Source organism: Lygodium microphyllum, chromosome 17, assembly GCF_053477565.2.
Source record: "Lygodium microphyllum isolate KBCC chromosome 17, Lygodium_microphyllum_v1.1.10, whole genome shotgun sequence".
NCBI classification, from domain to species: domain Eukaryota; kingdom Viridiplantae; phylum Streptophyta; class Polypodiopsida; order Schizaeales; family Lygodiaceae; genus Lygodium; species Lygodium microphyllum.
The window spans coordinates 27,519,305-27,539,654 of NC_141151.1; the positions used below are offsets into that span (position 1 = coordinate 27,519,305).

Sequence of the window (20,350 nt, forward strand, 5' to 3'; positions counted from 1 at the left end):
AAAATTATGAAGCCTTCACTTTGAATGCTCCTCTCCAGGCAAAATTATCTCGTGAGGAAATAACTACCTTCTCCATAGACTTTTACTGCAGCTCTATTTGCGTGAGGAAATAACTACCTCTCCATAGACTTTACTCCAGTTCTGTCTGCAGGCTCTTCCATCCAGCTCGAGCTGCTTGAAACACCGCATAATGCATGATGCATCCGCGTGTTCACCTGCGTTGGGATCTGGCCCTACTCCTGAATCCTGATTCCTGATCTGCCAACTTCTCACAGTAAAGAAAAGCGCACTATAATTGTAAACTAGACACAGATAAAGAAAAGGATTACAGAATGTGCATCTTCTCCTTTATCAGGATTCAGAACCACTGCATTTGACTCGTTACAAAACCAAAAGACAATACCATTGGCATTAACATGTTCTATAACCCACCGTTATTCTGCTTTTCTGTTGTTTCTGATGTATGGGCATGGTTTAATCTTTCGCCCGGTAATCTCAATGTACATCGCAATCCTTTACACCTCTATGTCTTGGTTAAAGTTCTTCCATCATGTCACATTGCGGGAAAACTTGTGATTGGAAATGGAAGAAAGGGATATTGGACAGGAGCTTTTTGAAGACTATGAAATGAACAGGTGCTTGCCCTTAAAATTCTTCGACACTGGCCACACGAGTCCTGATAGGCTTCAGCTTCAAGCCCAGGCTTTCAGGGGATAGGAGCTCAGGGGAGATACAAGGAGAGCTCAAAGGGCTCGTTGGTGATGATGATAAGCTGTAACAGGAGTATTGAAGCGGCCTATAGAAGCCATACCCCATGAGGAAGTATTCCATTGGGATCACCATCGCATGAGGCTGCTCCTCCGTGACCAGAGACCCACAGGCTTGGACCTGCAAACAACCCGAGTAGAATTATTCCCAAATGATGATGACTGATGAGAGAAATGTAGGTGACAGTGAAATACATTAAATAAGTCTTCGTGTAGCGCGAAATATCTCCGTTAATAGGTCTGCAAATTAAAGCACAAGGAGTACCTCCACTAAGGCACAGTAACGCCTATCCATCTCTTTGCTAATGTGAATCGCTTCATGATGGAAAGGAGATTGATCGCCCACAAAGACCAGAGTTCGACATCTCAACTTTCTTATGCTCTCCGTGAGATCTTTTCTCCTGCACATTCGTTTGTTAACATCGTGACATTCAACCCTAGGGTCTCTCCGATAGCACGTATACTTTTACAAAGGAATCGCCCCGACTCACCCATGGATTGCTTGCAGAAACCGCATGACGTTGCGGCTTTGCCTTTCATCCAATAACTGAACAATAGAGAGCAAATCGTAAACGTGTGGTTCATACCATACGCTGTAATTGCGAGAGATTTCAAAAGCTTATTAAGTAGGCAACTACCAAGTAAACCCGTAAGTTAGACATATACCCACCTTACGGCAGGCTCGCACGATGTCCGACTCAGATGCCACGGCACGCAAGTCCTGTACAACTCGCTAGGTCAAGCTTACGATTATGAAGCTTCACGTAAAATTTCGGAAACATCTAATTGAAGACGTAGCTATTTTACCTGACTGAAGTAACGTCGAATAAGTGTTTCTTTAACCACATTGCACATCCCATAGAAGTACATGAGATTCACCATTAACTGCACGAACAGGCGTGGCGTGTCATCAGAAAAGGGCATAGACATTGTGCTGAATTCCAAGCAAAACTGGATCACTAGTGGTTTCTACCTTATTGTAAAACCATTCGGACCAGCTTGGGGCTTGACACAGTGGAGAAATAAGCATCAACCCAAGAACACGATCTCTGTATTTAGTCTGCAATAGAAATAGCGCAATTGAGTATTGTCTCCGTCACAAATTCCTTCCCATTACCATGTGACAGCGCGATTACACATACTTACAGCATATAAAGTTAGAATATATGCTCCTGCCAAAACCCCCATGCAGATCACTTCTCGCAAACTGTCTTGACACCATTTTGAGGTACCATTAGACTCTTCTTGGCATGCAATAACGCAACCAAAGGCGAGTATGATCAATTAAATGCATCAAGACATACCCGAAATAATCCAGTATTTCATCAATTTGATCCGCCAGATCCTCCGCGCTCAATGCTGGCTCTTCAGATGATAAGGCTGCTGCTCCCAACTATGTACAATTCAAGCGACGATACATTGAGAAACATTGTCGCATACTGCATTAATTTGCAACATTCGGAACACTGCATGGAAACAGCGGTTTGCTACCTCGTGTCCAGGAGCGTCAATGTGATAAATACAGAAATGATGAAACAGCAGAGATGCTGCCTCAGGGTAAAAGAACAGCCCTTGAAAGCACGACATATCTGAAATGTGAACGAACGCAAGATAATCCACGGTCAATAAATAGCACACCATGGAACGGTGAAGCATTTCAAATAGGAGAAATCTAGGCTTGGCGAGAATTGTGTTTACAATTTAAAGCGATGTCTGGATAAGTTACGAGCGCCGGCTTGCGTTGATCTCCACAGACAAAAACAGAAATTGGACCGAAGCTTGTCTTCACAATGTGCTCCTGCCAACGAGGAAAACTGCCATTAGATAGAGGTTGTGCAAACTAACTACTGGTAATAAATGGCCCTTGTAGAGACATTATCCAGAGAAACAATTTGAAAGTCTAACACCACATGATAATGGAGAGCCAATCTAGCAGAAACGGTAGAATGTACCTCTCCGCCCCATGGTATTGTATCAATGTCGACAGAGATCGCAGCATGCGGTTCACACATTGTGCTGGAGGGAAGAGGAAACGCTGCGAAACGGGGAGAATAATCAGAAAAGAGTAAAAGACATGAGACGCCACGGCAGCATCGCAGCAATACGCAGGCAAACACTGCGAGAAGGGACCTCCAGTACAATGGCGGGAGGAAGCGAGCGTTTCAGGGAAAGGGCGGCGAGCATAATCATGGATTGGACGAGCCAGCGGTCACCTTCAAGGCACCGTGGTACGCCTGGGGGTGGGGACAGGTTCCATAAATCCGCTCGGGGGAGAGGTCGCGCGGCTGGTGTGGGAGCAATGGCGGAGGAGGCTGGGGCAGGAGGAGTCGAAGGAGGGGGCGATTACAGCGGCAGGAGGAGTAAAGGGAAGGATTGATGGGAGCATTGATGGTGGCCGGGTGGAGGAGGTGTTATTCCTGTGAGTGGCTGACAAGAAAGGAAGCCCGGGGGCAAGCAAGGTCTAGGGAAAAGGGAAGGAGAGGCTGGCTGCTGTGCCTTCTTTGCAATGGCGTTTCAATGTCTCACAGGAGAGAGAGAGAGAGAGAGAGAGACACGAAGAAGAGAGAGCCAGAAAGAGAGAGAGAGAAAGGGAGATGGTGGAAGGCATTCAATGGAAGCCAAATAGAAAAAGCCCCGCCAAATCTAGCGGCCGGCTGCCTGTCTTGCCCCCCCTCTAGTTCTGGAGGTCCCCAGGGCCCACCTCCACATTTGGCCATTGTGGCGTCAAGCTGGCGACCCTCTCAGGCATCCCCCCATTCAATGCCCCCGTCCTACGTGTCCTGCCACCTCAGCCACATGGCCTGCCACCCTCACCGACAACCCTTTTCTTTTTTGTACCCTGCTACCCTCCGCACCTCCGCTAGCGCCCCTTCCCCCCATATAGCATACTGCTTAGGTTATGCCAGCATCAACAATCAACAAAACAAGAAAACAATTGAAACTTTTCTCAACTTTAAGAGCCTCGTCACACATAGCCACACTCCACTACTTAACTAGACTCCTGTAGTCAGTAAGAGGGGGGTTCCCATGGAGGGTTCTCGAAAACCACTCACAAACATATCATCACCTCAATCAACCAACTACCTTCCCACACTTACAGTATAATACCAATTGCAATACAATGACCTACGAGTTGATGATGTCGTCGTCTCCTTTTCACTAAGAGATGGTATGGACTAGCTCCTTCCAATGACATGAAAGCGGTGGATTAGTATGCTATACTTTCAACAAAGATTAAGAGGACTTTCACTCCCATATGAAAAACATTAGGGCTCAACACTTTCTCATGCAACTAGGTCTACTTGCATTAACATGCACTTGTATGCCATCCTACATGCAACCATAAGATACACAAGGTTACAAGATAGAATTCGACTAGGAGCAAGCATTCACAATATTTGAGACACGTGAGTTTGGCACAAAGTTTCTAAAAAGGAAGATCTTCCCCTATTTTTGTGTGTACCTACTCCAAACTTCCCACATGAAGGCTTTAAAGTGAAAAACGTCTCCTTTTTTCTGCTTACAAAGCTCTCTATGGGATTGGGCAAGATAAGGTGTTTTTTTTCCCAATGCAAACTCACAATGAGAAAGTCCTCTAAGAGCATACAAAAAGGCACCACATGTAGCCCAATCTACTTGTTATACTTCGAACAAGTATAGCAAGTACTAATGTCCCATTGACATACTTCACAACTATTGCAAGATATAGACTATATTCATTTAGTAAATGAAATCCTTTCATGCAATCTTTTTTAACCTACAGCAACGCATTATAAGGTCATATCTACACATATTCAACCAAATAAGATTCTATAAGTTGACAGAGACATCAGAGCATGGACTAACAATGTATGGCTAACTTCAGCACGTCAAGAATGCAATCTACTTGGTAAACTTGCACAAGTGAAGCTCCATGTGGCATTCACTGCTACATGTCACAATTGTTCTATCTTTCCTTGATCCTCTATACACTTTTTCCATTTTAAGAAATAATAATATAGATATATTATAATATAAGAAAGGGAAATAATTGCATAGATCTTTTATTGCACTGAAATTTAACCTTTATGTTGCAAAGTCTTTCATTATATGTTCATTTCTGAAAAAGAGGTTTGCAGCAACTAATTACTTTATTCCATCCTAGATTGTATGCTAAATAGTATAAACATTGCATCCATTTTGTGAGCGTGTTGGCCTGTTCTTGAGCTTGTCTTTGTTTCTTATCAAAAGTTTGAGTTTATTGCTTATGGAACCTTCTCTCTCCTCCCGTTGAGCTTGTCTTTGTGCAAACCATTTCAAGTTTCACTATTGCAGATGGATGCAACACCTTCATTCAAGGAGCCAAAAGAGTGTGGAGTTTTCAATGATTGCATCAAATTCCTAATGTGCTACCATTACCTTCGATTCTGAGTATTACCATGGGAAAGTCAATCTCCTCAATAAATGCCCTAACAATGTCTACCCAAGAATGTCACTACATATTGTATAGAGCCTAAAATAATACTATATATAAAGTTTCCATGTGCCGACTAACATCCAATGAAGTTGCTTTCTCGTCATTTTCTCTTGGGAACTACTATAGAGCATGCTCATGCCCGCTCCTCTTGTTTCATCCTATTGTCACAAATCACACATAAAGTTGAGAAGCTTGTTTTTGCTTGCTTTATGAGTTCTACTAGTATCACTTAAATTGTAACAAATCAACAAGTTGTGCTTACACTTAAGAGATGTGTGCTTCCATCTTACCCTAGTTCAGTGCTTTCCACTGTAGTAAATAGCTAGTTTGCACAGGTCTGTGTTGAATATCTCAAAATCCATCCAGGATTTAGAAAAACTTTATTGTGCAAAGTTGTAGATCATGTCAAAACAATGAGGGAAAGTAGGCCGTTTCTCCAAAATGCATTTCTCCAACAAGATATGGCTTTTGCAAAAAAGTGGGTTGTTGTAGGGTTTTTCATAGACTGTTTATCATATGTGTTGTGGGGTATCACCAAGAATGAGTTCTCTAGAGATTGTTTAAATGAATGTAAGTTGATTATACGAGTTAAAATCTCTCATTACACCACCATCGAGGACTAATTTCTAGAGCTTATCCATCGTAATGAATTATCAAGTCATGTGCTAGGAATGAATTTACTTAGAGTTAGTTACTTGGTACCAAGGCATAATTCATGATTGAGTTTACCTAGAGTGTGAGGTTTGGAAAATGTTGAATCACACATTAGGCCTTCCACATAGCATGATGCAAATAATACACTTACACCTTTACTCTACTTGTAAAGTTGAACCATTGAAACATCCCTAATCCAGTTTTAAGAAAAAAGTACTTTCCTCAAATTGTCCATGTCAACCTAAATTGACCCTTTAAAGTAGACCCTTCTCACATGGACGACAAAACAAAATTGAATCTAAGCTTCATAAGTGTGCATGTTGAATCCAAGCTTCAGAAGTGTTCATGTTGAATAAGAGCTTCACTAGTATGCATGGAACATTGTCGTTTGTCATTCAATTAACTATCAAATACATCTTATCATAGAAGTAGCAACCATACACTTCCACCCTCCAATTGGCTGTTTGCAAAGAGGTTAATGGCTCAAAACACCACCTTGATACCTCAAAGAATTTTTATGTTGGAAAGGAAATGTGTTTATCAATCATGATGCGTGTTGTTTGATTACGTGACACATTACACACGAACCTTAATCTTAACTATATCCTAGAATGGTATCCATTAAGGTGATTTGAGGAGATGAGGTGGCATGCTATGGGAGGATGCCATTAAGGTAATCTAAGGAGACAATGTGACATGCTATGGTAGCATGCACTTCACCAGTAAGAACATAGATGTGGAAAGATATCCCTATATCAATGATAAGGTAAGAGAATCAATAGTAAATGATTGATTTGCTTGTGTCAAATCATTTGTATGCTTTCCTTTGGAAATGAGCACTGCAGTATAATGACAATAAAGCTAGCTTATTCTTTGGTTAGTGATTTATCTCAGTACCTCTATCCATTACTTACTCTTCTTTGGTACTTACATGTATTATCTAATAGCATTGCTTGCTCTTCTTTAGGACTTCTATGTGTTGTTTGATTAACCTTTCTTTCTATTAAGGACACAAGAGCCTTTTCATATTAGAAGATCCTAGGACAAGCACCAAAGATTTTAAGTACAAAAGAAGACATGGCATGTGGAAGAGAATAGTGCACATAGGTACGAGAAAAAATAGGAAAGATTGCTACAATTAATAGTAAGGGCTCTGTCCACTTGTGTGCTCTTACAAGTTTTGATAATGAACTAGATATATGTTGGATGAAGGACTAATTGTATTAGAAGATACGAGTACTAAATAGTTGTGGTCATGTTGTAGGATAGCATTGCTTATCCATATATAATGTTGGAGATCAACCAATCATAGATGCACATGGGTGGTTCAACTAGACTTACCACCCATGCAAATTGAACAAGTGGCCATTGATATTAACATTTGGGATTCCCCAAAGAATGTTGTCTACAATGCTAGGTTGAGGGTTCCTACTCTTGGTTAGGGCTTCTGCTCTAATTGAAGCCAACTATGGACCCCATGAACAAGGTGCACTTAGTAACTTGCCACTTGATCCAAGGTGGCTTGGATGTATACTCTACTACTTTCATTAACTATTTTCCACTTTATGCAATGGTCAAGGTCACTTTGGTCATCCCACATCCATATGGTCTATAAGGTTAGATCCCTTTCAGCATCTAAATTGGGAACTCTATCAATGTCCAATCCCTGTCATGGCCTTTCCTTGTTTGGGGGCTTTTAAACATTGATACCTTTGAGCATAGGTGGGTAACTAAGAATCAAGCATTTGAATGACTTCTAATAGAATATTCATTAATTGTCAATTTTTGTCATTTAATAGCAAGAGTGTTCAATTTTACTCTTATACATAATTGGAAGAGCACACAGCACCAATGGGAGAATTAAAAATGGGTTATGTAGGAGACCATGTTTTCCCAAACACTATTGATGATTTCATCATAGTGAGGTACATGCATAAATTGTTGATTAGGAAGGTAAAAAGAGAAGATGAAGGGCCACATAGGAACCTAGGAAATATATAATAGAAAGTTAATATGATATTAATGAAAGCTAGGGGGTGAAATATTGATCATTTGTAGGGGAAATTCATGATGAATTATTTTGATTAGTATCATAACAGGAGTCATGGATTTGATTATGATGTTTGTATTTGCTCCTTAATTAATCAATCTACTTTGTACTTATTTTTTGGTACTCAATATTGTGTTTGATTGAGTGCCCTCTTGCCAATGGTTCAATTGAAGACTAAATCCAAGGGTTGATTAGCTTTCTCCTTCTCATTCTTACACTGCATCCTCATGCTTACTTAGTGTTCTCTTATGAAGAATTAGCCTCCAAAATAATGGAGCTCTCAAAGCAAGGGTGGAAAAAGAAACACTTGCATAATAATATATAACAAATTTCCAACACATAATGATATAATTCATTATTCCATAGCTTGGTAACATGTTTGCTTTGGACATGTTCTCTTAGGAAGTGTTCACAAGGGTGGTGGTGGCTACCATGTCATGTCGACTCAATATGGTCACCTTGGGAGGGAGGTGAAATGTGATGTGTCTTTGGTGGGGGAAATGCCCAGCATTATGGTTTTGGTTAGATAGGCATACTATGTTCTTTTTTCCATCTCCTCTTGATCATTCTCTCATTCTCTCTTATTGACTTGCTTACTTTTTATTATCTTGGTCCACACCTAAACAATTTACAAATTTTGAGAGTCCAACAAGTTAAGATAGGCACAATTTTAGTAAGTAGGCAAAAAAACATACCACGCTACCTTCACTCTTCGTTCAATGTTGTCACAATGTCTAGTATACTCAGTGAGGGACATGCCACACCTAGTCTTATGGCCCCTCCCCATGTAGGTGATTTAAGTGGACCCTCCCCATGCAAGTGTTGATTTAAGTGGACCCTACGCTAATAGTTAATGCCGATGTGTGAGAGAGAGAGAGAGAGAGAGAGAGAGAGAGAGAGAGAGAGAGAGAGAGAGAGAGAGAGAGAGAGAGAGAGAGAGAGAGAGAGAGAGAGAGAGAGAGAGAGAGAGAGAGAGAGAGAGAGAGAGAGAGGAGAGAGAGAGAGAGAGAGCGAGGGAGGGAGGGAGGGAGAGATAGAGATCTCTTTACGAGAAAGAAGATTGTAACTTATAATTTGGAGCCATGTCATAATAACTCCCTCAAGTACATGAAGTATCAATAGTTTTAGATATACTCCACGAACCTCATTAGGTTTTTATTTTTTTTGGAGTCCAAGTAAAGCGCCATGGCCATGCACACCTAACCTCAGCTTAGTCGACTCACCTCAATCATTTTAACTCTTAACTATACTTTCAAGGTAAATGTAGTCCTATTTTCATATGATAAGGATGAAAAAGAATACGTCATACCATGTTCATTTTACTTGCAAGACATCCACAAACTCTAGTCTTAGGCGAGTGTGGTGCTACCTTAAGAGTGGCGTTCGATGGCCATTGCCACCAATCTCATGCATGACCTGACCCTTATTGAATAGTTGGGCCATTGCCACCTACCTCACGCATGACCTGACCCTTATTGAATAGTTGGGCCATTGCCACCTACATCACGCATGACCCGACCCTTATTTGAACAGGTAAATCCATGTGTACCATACGTACAAGGCCACAGGTGTGATGAGACAAACTGGCACAGCCAAAGGAGTAGTGACATGTAATGCCAGCTCGTAAACGACACTGGAATTCTTTATATTTTGTTTTTGTGCCTTAAAAATTTTGATCACAAGGATACCTGCGAGTCGCGACTGAGTCATGCCACGGCAGTAGAGAGCTGTACAAGGCCGTCGTACTCGTATGCACGATGGCCGGTGGTGGGCGCAACTGCCAGCTCAGCGCCCCAAGGGGCATGACCGCCTACCGACCGTCGGCACCGCCACGTGTGGAGCCTCGGGCCGGCCCGCGGGCCACGTTGGCAGCCTATGTGGCACGGCCACGCTGGACACACTCAAAGTCTTTTGGTTCCCCCCTTCGCAACTAAAAAACAGCCAATTTCCATTAAAAATGCAATTTACAACCGCCGCGCTGGAAAATCAATCGCAAAAAGGTTAAAACTTTTAATAAAGAAAATAACCCTGCGGCCGGCCTTCTGTAAAAACATATTTATGAAAAGAAAAAACTGCGGACAGCGTCACACGCGCACACACAAACAGGGAGAGGCAAACGGATGCGGTCCCCCCGCCGCTACGCAAAGGGAGGGACCGAACATAACAAGACCGTTTCTCTGTTTCGTATTCTTTAATCCTGATATATATATATATATGTATATATATTGTGTGGATTTTTATTTCGGACGCGAAAACAAATTATTATTTTCGAATTTTATTTTGCACTCTTTTTGACGGTCGTTTAGGCATCATCAGACTTTGGTAGTTGGGAGGGAGAGTCGATTGCCTTTCAAGTTTCACGCCCCCCCCCCCCCCCTCTCTCTCTGTCTCTCTCTCTCTCTCTCTCTCTCTCTCAATAATATTGTGAAATCTTGTGACCCTCCTACCTTCCTTGTTTGTGACCTTTCCCTTTGGACCACATTATATTATGGACATATAATGGAATACCCGCTTTTTAGCAAAAGTTTCTTTGCCCAACGACAAACCCCCGCCTACCATCGCAAAATCACTCCGTAACTCCATTCACCCTTTTTCCGCCTTTTCAAATGTACCTCGTCATGAGTGTTCCATGCTAATCTTGTATATATCCTTTCAATGCACGGAATGTATGGTACCCCCCACATCGATCAAGACCATCCTTTAACCCTTGAGGCAATATGGTGGTGCTTGTAAGAAACGCAACATGATTTGTAAGTTAGCATGGCACATTGAGAGAGAGAGAGAGAGAGAGAGAGAGAGAGAGAGAGAGAGAGAGAGGGGGAGGGAGGGAGGGAGGGAGGGAGAGAAATATGTCATGTAAGAGTATCTCAAATCTCAAACAGGGACGTTGGCCCATTTTGATTCCTACTACCCGCAAACAAATTCATAAGTTTGTAAAAACTCCTCGATTGTACGCACACAATCCTTATCAACCTACTAGACAAGCCTTGCCATCTTCCATTCTTATTATCACTTATTTCTCACTCCATTAGGTGCCATGATTAGAAATGATCCAAATAGTTAGCCAATCATGCATGCCTACACATTGACAAGCAATGCAGACATATACACAATCCCTTCATATGCATCTCAAAAAGTTGAAGTCGGAGTTAATTAAAAACATCTTAGATTTGTCACTTAAATTTATTGATTCAAAGTTTTTACTCATTATCAATATGGGGAAACAATGTTATTCGTAGACATAACTTTGATTTCTCTCGATTCAAAGCACTAATAAAAGTGCAAAGAAATGTTGTCTATAAAGTGGACTTTTATTTATCCAACATTTAGATAATTAGGGATGTTATAGGGATAGCCTCAAAAACTTGGACAAAGGTAACACCATTTCTAACAAAATAAGATTTGGCGCCGGCCACTTGAGGGGAGGGGCCGGGGGGGGGGGGATAGGTTTTGAGCTATTGGTTGACTTTTTAGCTATAGTTATGTGAATTGATGCTTTAGCCTTGCCTCCTCCAATAAGTTCTCTCTCTCTCTCTACACACACACACACACACACACACACACACACACACACACACACACACGGTCTCCACAATAAACCTTTGTCTCTAAGCAATTGACTAAACATTTTCGCAATTCTTCATTGTCCAAATGAATCTTTGTACAACAAGATCAACGAGATTGTAGATTTTGATAGATTCCTCATGTAGGAGTCCCATATCACCAAAGACAAAGCATCCTCATTGTTATCTCGTCTAGCATCCTTTATCCATTTCCTTATCCACCTTCTAAATGCTTTGGCCTCCTTACACTCCCAAACGAGGTGAGATGCTCACTCAAGTGTTAATATTGTCACTGTGAGTCCACGTAAATAGCTAGTGGTCATTAGGATATCTTGTTATAAAGTGCATGAGAAAGTAGTTTTAATGGATTTGCATGCAACTTCAATCCTTGCCAAGAGGCATGTCCTTCCAAGGATTAAGATTTCCATTCTATGCCTAAGCAATGCACATAGAAAACATTTTTGGGGGTTCATCTAGAAAACCTTTAAGTTAGATGGGTTTTAGGTATTTTCTTAAAAATTTTAGGTTTTTTTATCACATTATACTTAGGCTACCTTAATGTTTTAGAATTCAAAAACCTTCCTTTCAAAATTCACAAAGTCTTTTGCAACTTTAGCAATTCACTTATTTAAATCTTGCTTTTTAGTGAACGTTGGGCTAAAGCCTTGTTGTAATTGTTGCCTTGTTAGCTTGCTATTGAATTAAAAAGGGAGGATATGCTTTTCAATGTGTGAAGAATGTCAAAAGGATTAATGTTGTTTGAGATCAACCAACCAAGTATGAAGGAAGGTATTTATTTACTTTTCCCTCCGTACCAAGAATGCTAACATGCTTTTCTTTAGAACAACTACATGTGCAAGCACTAGAAGTGTTTGTATGCATAAATGCATGCATAAGCGCACACAAAAGATTTTACCAATCAAAGAAAAAAGAAATCAAAGAAGATAAGTTTTGAGTTTGTTACGACTTTAATGACTCTTACTAACCTCAAGTGGAACAAAATGACCTTTATCTACCAAAAACTTTTGCAAATGGTAGAAATTTTCATGATCCAGATGAACTCTTATTAAGGGGTAGAAAGCAACCATTATCTACAACAAACTTTTGCAAGCTCCTTTGCCCCTATACATGTTGCAAATCTAGATGTACTTTGTCATTGAAGTACTTTCACCTATTGCATGTAGACTATGCCTAGCATTAATTGATCTTTGAAATAATTTCTATTTGTTCCTCACTTCAAGTTTGGCTCTAATAATTGCCTCTCAATCATGCAATTCCTTGACTTTTTTTCCTACTTAAATTGCAAGTTGTTATTTTCAAGAAGCCTTTCTTTCTTTTTAGATAGGCTATTATGGAGGCAGATCATTTAAACGACACATGTTGACACAACTCATCGTAAATTTACCCTTTTTATGCCATCATATTTTTCCAAAAAGCATATGCGTTTGATACTCTCTAAATATGTAGCCAAGCCAACTATCATTACAAGAACCATTGTGAAAAGTTAATTAGTTTCCCTTTCCATATCAATTTGAAACAAGTATGCACATATAATGTTAGTTTAGTAACCTTGATTAAACAAGTACAATTCTAGTGCTTTCTGAAATAAACATACTTACCATGTGCTATTAATATTGCTCTCTCTCTCTCTCTCTCTCATAAGCACACCTCCCATAGATAAGACTTACTACATCCCTTAATAACCTTGATTGGCATATGCAACATGTAATTCAACAAAATAGTTACTAACACCTTCCCTACCTCATCAAGGTTGTCAATGTCCTCCTTTAGTTTACAATTTACATAGGGCAACTACCAATAATAGAACTAATAATTGAAACTTTTGAGTTCCAAAAGTGGGCTCAAAGTTTGGATTCTTTACTATACCAACAAATTTGTTCCTTATTTAATTTGCAAATTGATACAAGACCAACAAAGTTATTTATTTCTCCATTCTAAGATATATGTTTCCAAATGTAGTAAATTAGGTGGTAATAAAACACAAATACCTTGAATGAAATGGGTAAAGTAAATGATTGAATAAACTTCAATACTTATTAAGAAAGAGCGAGATGATATATGGTAGTGTCAAAATTGGAAGCATATGTTTCATTTTCTCTGTGAGTGAAAATGAAATATTAGCAAAAGTACAGTCATATGAAGTAGATTTTCCATAATCTCCATGAGCAGAAAAGGAACATTAGAAAAAGTGGAGGCTATGTTTCTAATATGTGCAAGAAGGTTAAAGAGAGGAAAGCATGAGACATACAAAAAAGTACCCTATTTTTTCTTTGATTATATGACTACTCTTACTCAAGATGTTCATGGAGAGAAGAGTCATTTTGGATTAATGCATGCTTTTAGTCAATACTCTTGGCATGAATGGAATAAGATCTCAGTAATCTATATGTATAATTTAGACCTAAATTTACATTCTTAAGACACAATCATCTAACTACATACTAGTGTTAGGCCACTTTGCAAACACAACTTTACAAGGAAAGTGGGATTATCATTTGCTTGCCTTGCTCTCACCCCAATCTTTTCCTTCTTTGTTTCAACTCTCTCACTTTGCTTTTTTTTCTTTCACTTATGCATACAAAACCACATAGACATGTGCACACATGCATGTGCGCATGCACACCACTTCATTTAACTTGAAATGGTCCACAAATAAAAGATACTAGTTGGCCCTGTCGACCAAGCCTGCTAACTGCATGTTGCACGGTTTGCATTTGTGTTTGTGAGCAAAGCGAAGCAACAATCGTGTAGTGCACGACCACTTCCCCTTCATTCACAAACAATAAAGGTGCCATGCTTTGTGTGACATAGCAATGCACTTTGCTATCTGCAATATCTCATGTACATGTGTGGGTATGGTTTTTTGTGTGTGCATGCGTGTATATGTGTGGGCATGAGTGGTGCTCATGTGTAGATATGGTTATGGGTTTTTTCGATGTTTACACATGTATCACATGCATATGCATATGTTTACATAGTAAAAGAAGAGTAATGTAGCATATCCAATCTCAATGTTTATCATTTTCAAAATATCTAGTCAAATAAAATATGGATTTGATTGTGTGCTATATAATAAACATAATTGCATATCTTAAAGTAAATCATACTCCCAAATAATACTTCCAAGGATAAACTATAAAATGATATGAACACAAAGCATTAAAAGTGTATCGCTCATGTGTAAGTGTTAATAAACTTGATTATACTAAGCCACACTATTAAGTGAATATGTTTATCTAAAATTTGATGAATTGGGGGTGTTTTGCGTGATCCTTTTAATTGTTATGCCTTAAAGTAGCTAATGGCTTTATTATATCACTAATTGCATGCACCTAGAAGGTATACATTGAAGTTTGATCTACGATAAATCACCAACTACTTAACTTGTGAAACATATTTGCACATTGTTACATTAATATCAATGATATCAAAAGTAAATTGTTAGTTGTGGACTCTCCTCACCCGTACATTTAAGTTTAGAGACATCCTCTTTTTACATTCATGAATTACAAAAGAATTGATCTAAAAAGGAAACGTATTCACACAAACAAAATTAATAGATAATGTCCATAGTTTTTAGCCTTGAAAAAGTATTATACACACATATGCATTTTGATGAAAGTCCTTAAGTGAGTTGCTAAATACAATACTTTTATTGTAACAAATAAAATGTAGCAAATCATAAGAAAGTAATTAAGCATGGAAAGGTATCACACACACACACACGCACGCACGCACGCACACGCACGCACGCACACACGCACGCACACACGCACACACGCACACACGCACACATGCACACACACACACACACACACACACACACACACCTTATGGGGATAGAACTATCAATTCTTGCCAACATTGCTTAGCATTTTTCAACTGTTTTGATTCATCCATATGTTCCAACAATTCTTGCCAACACTGACCTTATGGGGATAGAACTATCAATTCTCGCCAACATTGCTTAGCATTTTCCAACAATTGCGATTCATCCATATGTTTAAACAATAGTTGGATTAGAACAATCACTCAATAGAGATGTTTTACATTGCACAAAATGAAAGGTTATAGTGGGAACCTTAAATGATCTACATGGTAAGATGTTCACTAAATTTAAAGTGTAAACCCATGCTAGATAGAGACACTTTAAGTGGGGTCATTAACTTCAAAAATCGAGTAGCTAATATTAGATGTTGAGATAAAGACACTTTAGAGAATTGTGAGTAATGAATACATTTGCACAACCTCTCTTGAATGGAGGTTACTTTGATTCACCATGTCCATGCATGCTCATCTAAGAGCACATTTGTACAATGTTGGTACTATGGTATGATTTTGATCAACTACTATTAGAGATTGTATCTTCATTCTGATATGATTCAGCAAAAGCCTCAAGGATAAAAATTATCTTTCATCCAAATGATATCCCACTTGGAGGGCCAACTAATAGGTGCAATCGATACATTTGTAGAGCTCATCAGCACTAAAATCACAGTGCAGGTGGACACGCGGCCACAGAGTAGGAGGATCTCTTAACTGGTGGACTTAAGCTCCTTAGCACTCAGGGGGCCATGAATTACCACTTGTGCACTAGATGGACATCCTCTCTCTCCCCACTTTCAAAGGCTAAAGTGTGCCGTACTCTCTAGCACGACAACAACCCAAGATATTGTCCATCTCTCTAGGCAATGTTTCTTGGATAGGAAGCTATAGCCCTTGTTACTAAAGTGGTTGATCACCCCTTTGTTGAGGGTAAAGGCACCTCTACCTATGCCGCCCTATATTTACTTCACACACTATGACTGCACACTTGTACATTACAAGTGGCGAGTGCCCATCATTGTGAAAGGGATGTAGGAGACGCGGGAGAGAAGAGCACACACAATGTAGGTGCTGTCAACAATGTTATGACAACCTTATTGCACTTTCATATATATATGAATAAAGAATATGGGCGGTCATTGTACATGGGCAGGCCCAAGGGCCTTTTACCCCAGCAACCTCCCACTAAAAGGCCAATGGGCCAGGGAGTGAAAAAACAAAACAAAAGAAAAGAGATAGGGTGAGGAATCATGACATCTCACCCAACGCCCAATCGGAAAGCGAGCTATGCAATAAGTGTCGGGAATCTCTAAGTCCAAGACATCCAGTAGGCAAGTGATCCCGCAGCTCCATACAACGGAGCAATCCAGCACAACTCATGAGTGCAAGGCTATACATCATCATCATCAGAGTAGCACATAGCATCAGCGTGGCGCATACAAGACAACAGAGAGCATCCAAACTCTCCAGAGTCAATCACACTGAAAGAGGGCCAACATCCCGAACACAAGTCAGATGGGGTCTCAAGACAGTATGCGGCCTTAGCAAAGCGAACGATTGACATACGACTGTAGAATCAGCCATAAAGCGCACTGAACACGCATCAAGAGGCCTGAGAGGTGTTTGCATCTCATAAAGCCAAAACCTGTAAGCCATAAAGTCACCATCTCCATAACCAAGGAGTATGCATCTACGTGACATATGCTCATGTGGCATACCAGATGCTTGGCAGCTAAACATCCTCAAGTGATCATAGGAGGGTCTCATGCCACTCCATACTTATAATATTTCCACACAATAAAAGTTAGTTGGTTAGTTCAAAAGTTAGTTAGTTAATTAATAAGTTAGTAAGATTACTAACTAAAGACTAACTAAGGTAAAAACTAACTAACATTAATTATTAATAATTTTTATTTAATTTAAAATATTTATTTAGAAAAATCAAGAGTCATAAATTTGATATTTTTTTCGAATCAGCAAGGACCGTGGCCACCCTTTACGTAAATTACAACGTGAACGAAACTTATGAGTTATATTAATCACTAGGATAATGTGTATAGTTTGGATGGTCTAAAAATATTAGACTTTTGGACAAGACTAGAGCATTTTAGATATTTTAGAGATTATCTTAATTTAAAAAAAAGAGAGATATGGAGATTTCTAGAACTAGATGTCATTTAAAAGAAAAAAAACAAGTGATGTGTTAGTTAGTTTGAAGATTTTATAAAAAGGAAAATAAAGAAAAGTGACTGGCGAAATCGCGAGCGCCGTGATTGCAGTTTACAGGCAGTAGACAGCACTTCGAATAGAGAAAAGAAGAAGGAGTGAATTGAGAGCTTTCTAAACAAGCGTCTTGGGGTTTTACCCCCTTTCAGAGCCAATGGAACGATCAGATTTATGATGTGGGCATCAGATCACTGATCTTTCCAAGATCCCCCTCCACAAAGAGCTCCACTTCTCAACCACAAGCCCTCTTCTCCAATTCACTATAAATATGAGGCATGGGAGAGGCATAAGGGACATACGGAGACCTCGAGAGGCTAGAGAGAGAAGAAGAGAGAAATAAGAATACTCCTTCAAGAGGCTGCGAGAAGCTAGAGAGAGAGAGAGAGAGAGAGAGAGAGAGAGAGAGAGTTAGCTCAAATCCCTTGTCTCGATCTTTAACTAAGCCATATTCTCTTACCCTCTCTCATCTAAAATCTATCCCACATTCCCTATCTCTCAAACCACTCGTGGACGATGGCTCCAAAGCGACGAAGTGAAAAAACCATGGAGATCAACGCAACCGGTCAAGCAACGGGTATTGCCAATGATACAGGAGTGCCCGAGGTTGCGGGAGTTGCCACTACAAATGGAACATCGGGTGTGGCTAATGCGAGCGCGAGTAAAGATGAAGTTCCTAATGTCGTCATGCTACCAAACCAGGTTATTCATTACTAGATTATCAATTTTCAATATAAGATAATTACATAAGATATTAGCTTCCATATTCTTCACTTACACATTAAACTGATAACTCATCTAGAAAGACATATTAATACAAGCATAAAACGATTAATCACTATGATTTGTAGCTAGAATAGTTGAGATACTAAGGCATAGAATCAGGATAGAATTAATTGCCAAAGGTTATTGTACATATGTCTTTATGCGCATTCAATATAGTTATGATCAAATGCGACGAGGTTAAGAATTGATTAGTGATGGTTATAGAAACTGATTGTCTATTTAGGAATACTATAGATCATCTCCTTGAGTTATTGACACAATATATTTCCTTAAGGGATTTTGCTTATGTTGGATAAGTGAATCCAAATGGAAAACTCATGCCTTGCTTAACATGTTATAAGAGGTGTACTCAACACTTCTTTATGGGGAGAAGAATCCTCATTAGAATGTAAGGTTACCTTAGGATAAGGTCTACCTTGGCTATGTGAAGCTGTGATTTACATGATGGGATGATTGTCATTGCATTATTTGATACATATTTGAAAGGACTGTTTGTGTTTGTTAGAATCTAGATTTTTGATTGAAATTATTGTCAAACAGAATAAAAGGAAGGATCGCGCTAGGCTACCCCTAAGCTAGCGGCGAGACCCTACTCCAAGGGGGTCATGATTATCGCTACGAGAGGCTTGGACCGGCTCTGTAGGCGAAAGGTCTGTTAGTAGGGACAATCTCGGGCAGTAGGAATTGTAGGTGCCAGAGGGGGCCCTGGCTGTAAATCCTACATTGTTCCAAGAATCTGACGAGCCCCTTCGTGACCCAGGATGGGATCTTGGAACCCTAAATACTAGTTGTGAGGGTGGAATCTTGGTGGACAGAATGTCCTTATGGAATTCTGTGTATCTTCCACTGGGACGGAATGATGGAATTTGTAATAAACTTCCAATATAATAAAGAAGTTTGCTTTACTGTTCGAATTGTATGCGTGTTAGTGAGATAAATTATATGAAGGAACGTGTGACTTAATGGACTAATTAAGGAAGTTGGTTGTATATGTTCCAATAAATGTGTTGTAGGTAATTAAAAAACTAAAGATGACCCATCATTAGAGGAAAGCGGGTGGGCGTAACCCCCAACGGGTCCGTCCAATGGTAGGGTGGTCCCAGTTAGCTGGGAGCTTTTCTACATCGAATATAGAAATAGAAAGACGATAAATTGACCAAGTAGTCATTAGGTAGAATCGACTTGCATTGTTTTAGAGGGCCGGGATGGGATTTTGCTTTATGGGCAGGAGGGTTGACGTACCGCACTCCCCTCCGTCTCCCATTCTCTTTGAACCAAGTGCAATGGCAAGTCCGCTTCAGATTGAGTAATCCTCTAAAAAGCGGAACTCGAAATTACTGACGCTAGCTGGCTGCTAGGAGACCCATCCGATTTTAGGAACCCAAGACTTTAGGTCGATCCTAGTGGGTTCGGCCAGAACTCTCCCATTGCGAAGTAGACTCGGTAGGGCCTAAGTGACAACCCTGTGATGTTCCAAGGGAGCACCGGGGGACATCATTTATGGGAAAACCTACTGATGGACTACTAAAAGGTGTGCTGTGGATTGGGACTAGCAGACACCTCACAATGCCTCATGCGGAGTAATAACATCCAAAGAGAAAGACAACATCCGATTAACCAAGTAGACTGCCATCATAAGGGCCTCAGCCCAAAATCCATAAGGGCCTCAGCCCAAAATCCATAAGGGCCTCAGCCCAAAAGCCATAAGACAACCTAGCTATGGTAAGCATAGAAGCAACCTTTGCTTGTAAATTTAGTGAGGCACATGCCATGAGCAATCCCATAATACTGTGGGCATAAGAAATCAATGCCATATTGTTGACAAGAGATCCGTAAGCTGGGAGAGATAGCATGACTCTCATAATCCATCTGCAAGCATCTAGGCCTGCTACCAGCAGAATCCATAAGCCTGTCAAGCATAGTAACAACATCCTCAATCCATACCAAAGGGTATGCCCAAACACGGTGGGTAGCATGATCCATGAAGGTCACAAAATATGATGCT

The 20,350-nt window shown here is 40.1% G+C and overlaps 1 protein-coding gene across 4 annotated transcripts; it reads right to left on the reverse strand.

Annotated features, from left to right (window-relative positions):
* Window positions 1-386: 386 nt before the first annotated feature.
* Window positions 387-3,342, reverse strand: LOC148021723 (protein NDL1-like). 4 transcript variants are annotated; one of them, XM_087697242.1, is made up of 12 exons: window positions 2,981-3,342; window positions 2,720-2,802; window positions 2,466-2,565; window positions 2,259-2,356; window positions 2,072-2,160; window positions 1,914-1,974; window positions 1,741-1,827; window positions 1,575-1,652; window positions 1,438-1,488; window positions 1,259-1,314; window positions 1,033-1,168; window positions 387-888 (listed from the first exon to the last, which is right to left on the reverse strand). In XM_087697242.1, the coding sequence occupies exons 2-12, from the start codon at window positions 2,777-2,779 to the stop codon at window positions 646-648; spliced, it is 1,059 nt and encodes a 352-aa protein (XP_087553368.1). In that variant the 5' UTR covers window positions 2,780-2,802; window positions 2,981-3,342; the 3' UTR covers window positions 387-645. The 4 variants fall into 4 exon arrangements, with proteins under 4 accessions (XP_087553368.1, XP_087553366.1, XP_087553367.1 ...); XM_087697240.1 differs by having other exon boundaries at window positions 2,907-3,342; XM_087697241.1 differs by having other exon boundaries at window positions 2,898-3,342.
* Window positions 3,343-20,350: the final 17,008 nt, after the last annotated feature.

Coding starts and splice junctions, on each gene's coding strand:
- LOC148021723 (XM_087697242.1), bottom strand. CDS start 2,779: ATGTGTGAACCGCATGCTGCGATCTCTGTCGACATTGATACAATACCA. Junction 2,566..2,719: donor CAATACCATGGGGCGGAGAG/GTACATTCTACC, acceptor CCTCGTTGGCAG/GAGCACATTGTGAAGACAAG. Junction 1,169..1,258: donor TTTCTGCAAGCAATCCATGG/GTGAGTCGGGGC, acceptor ACGAATGTGCAG/GAGAAAAGATCTCACGGAGA.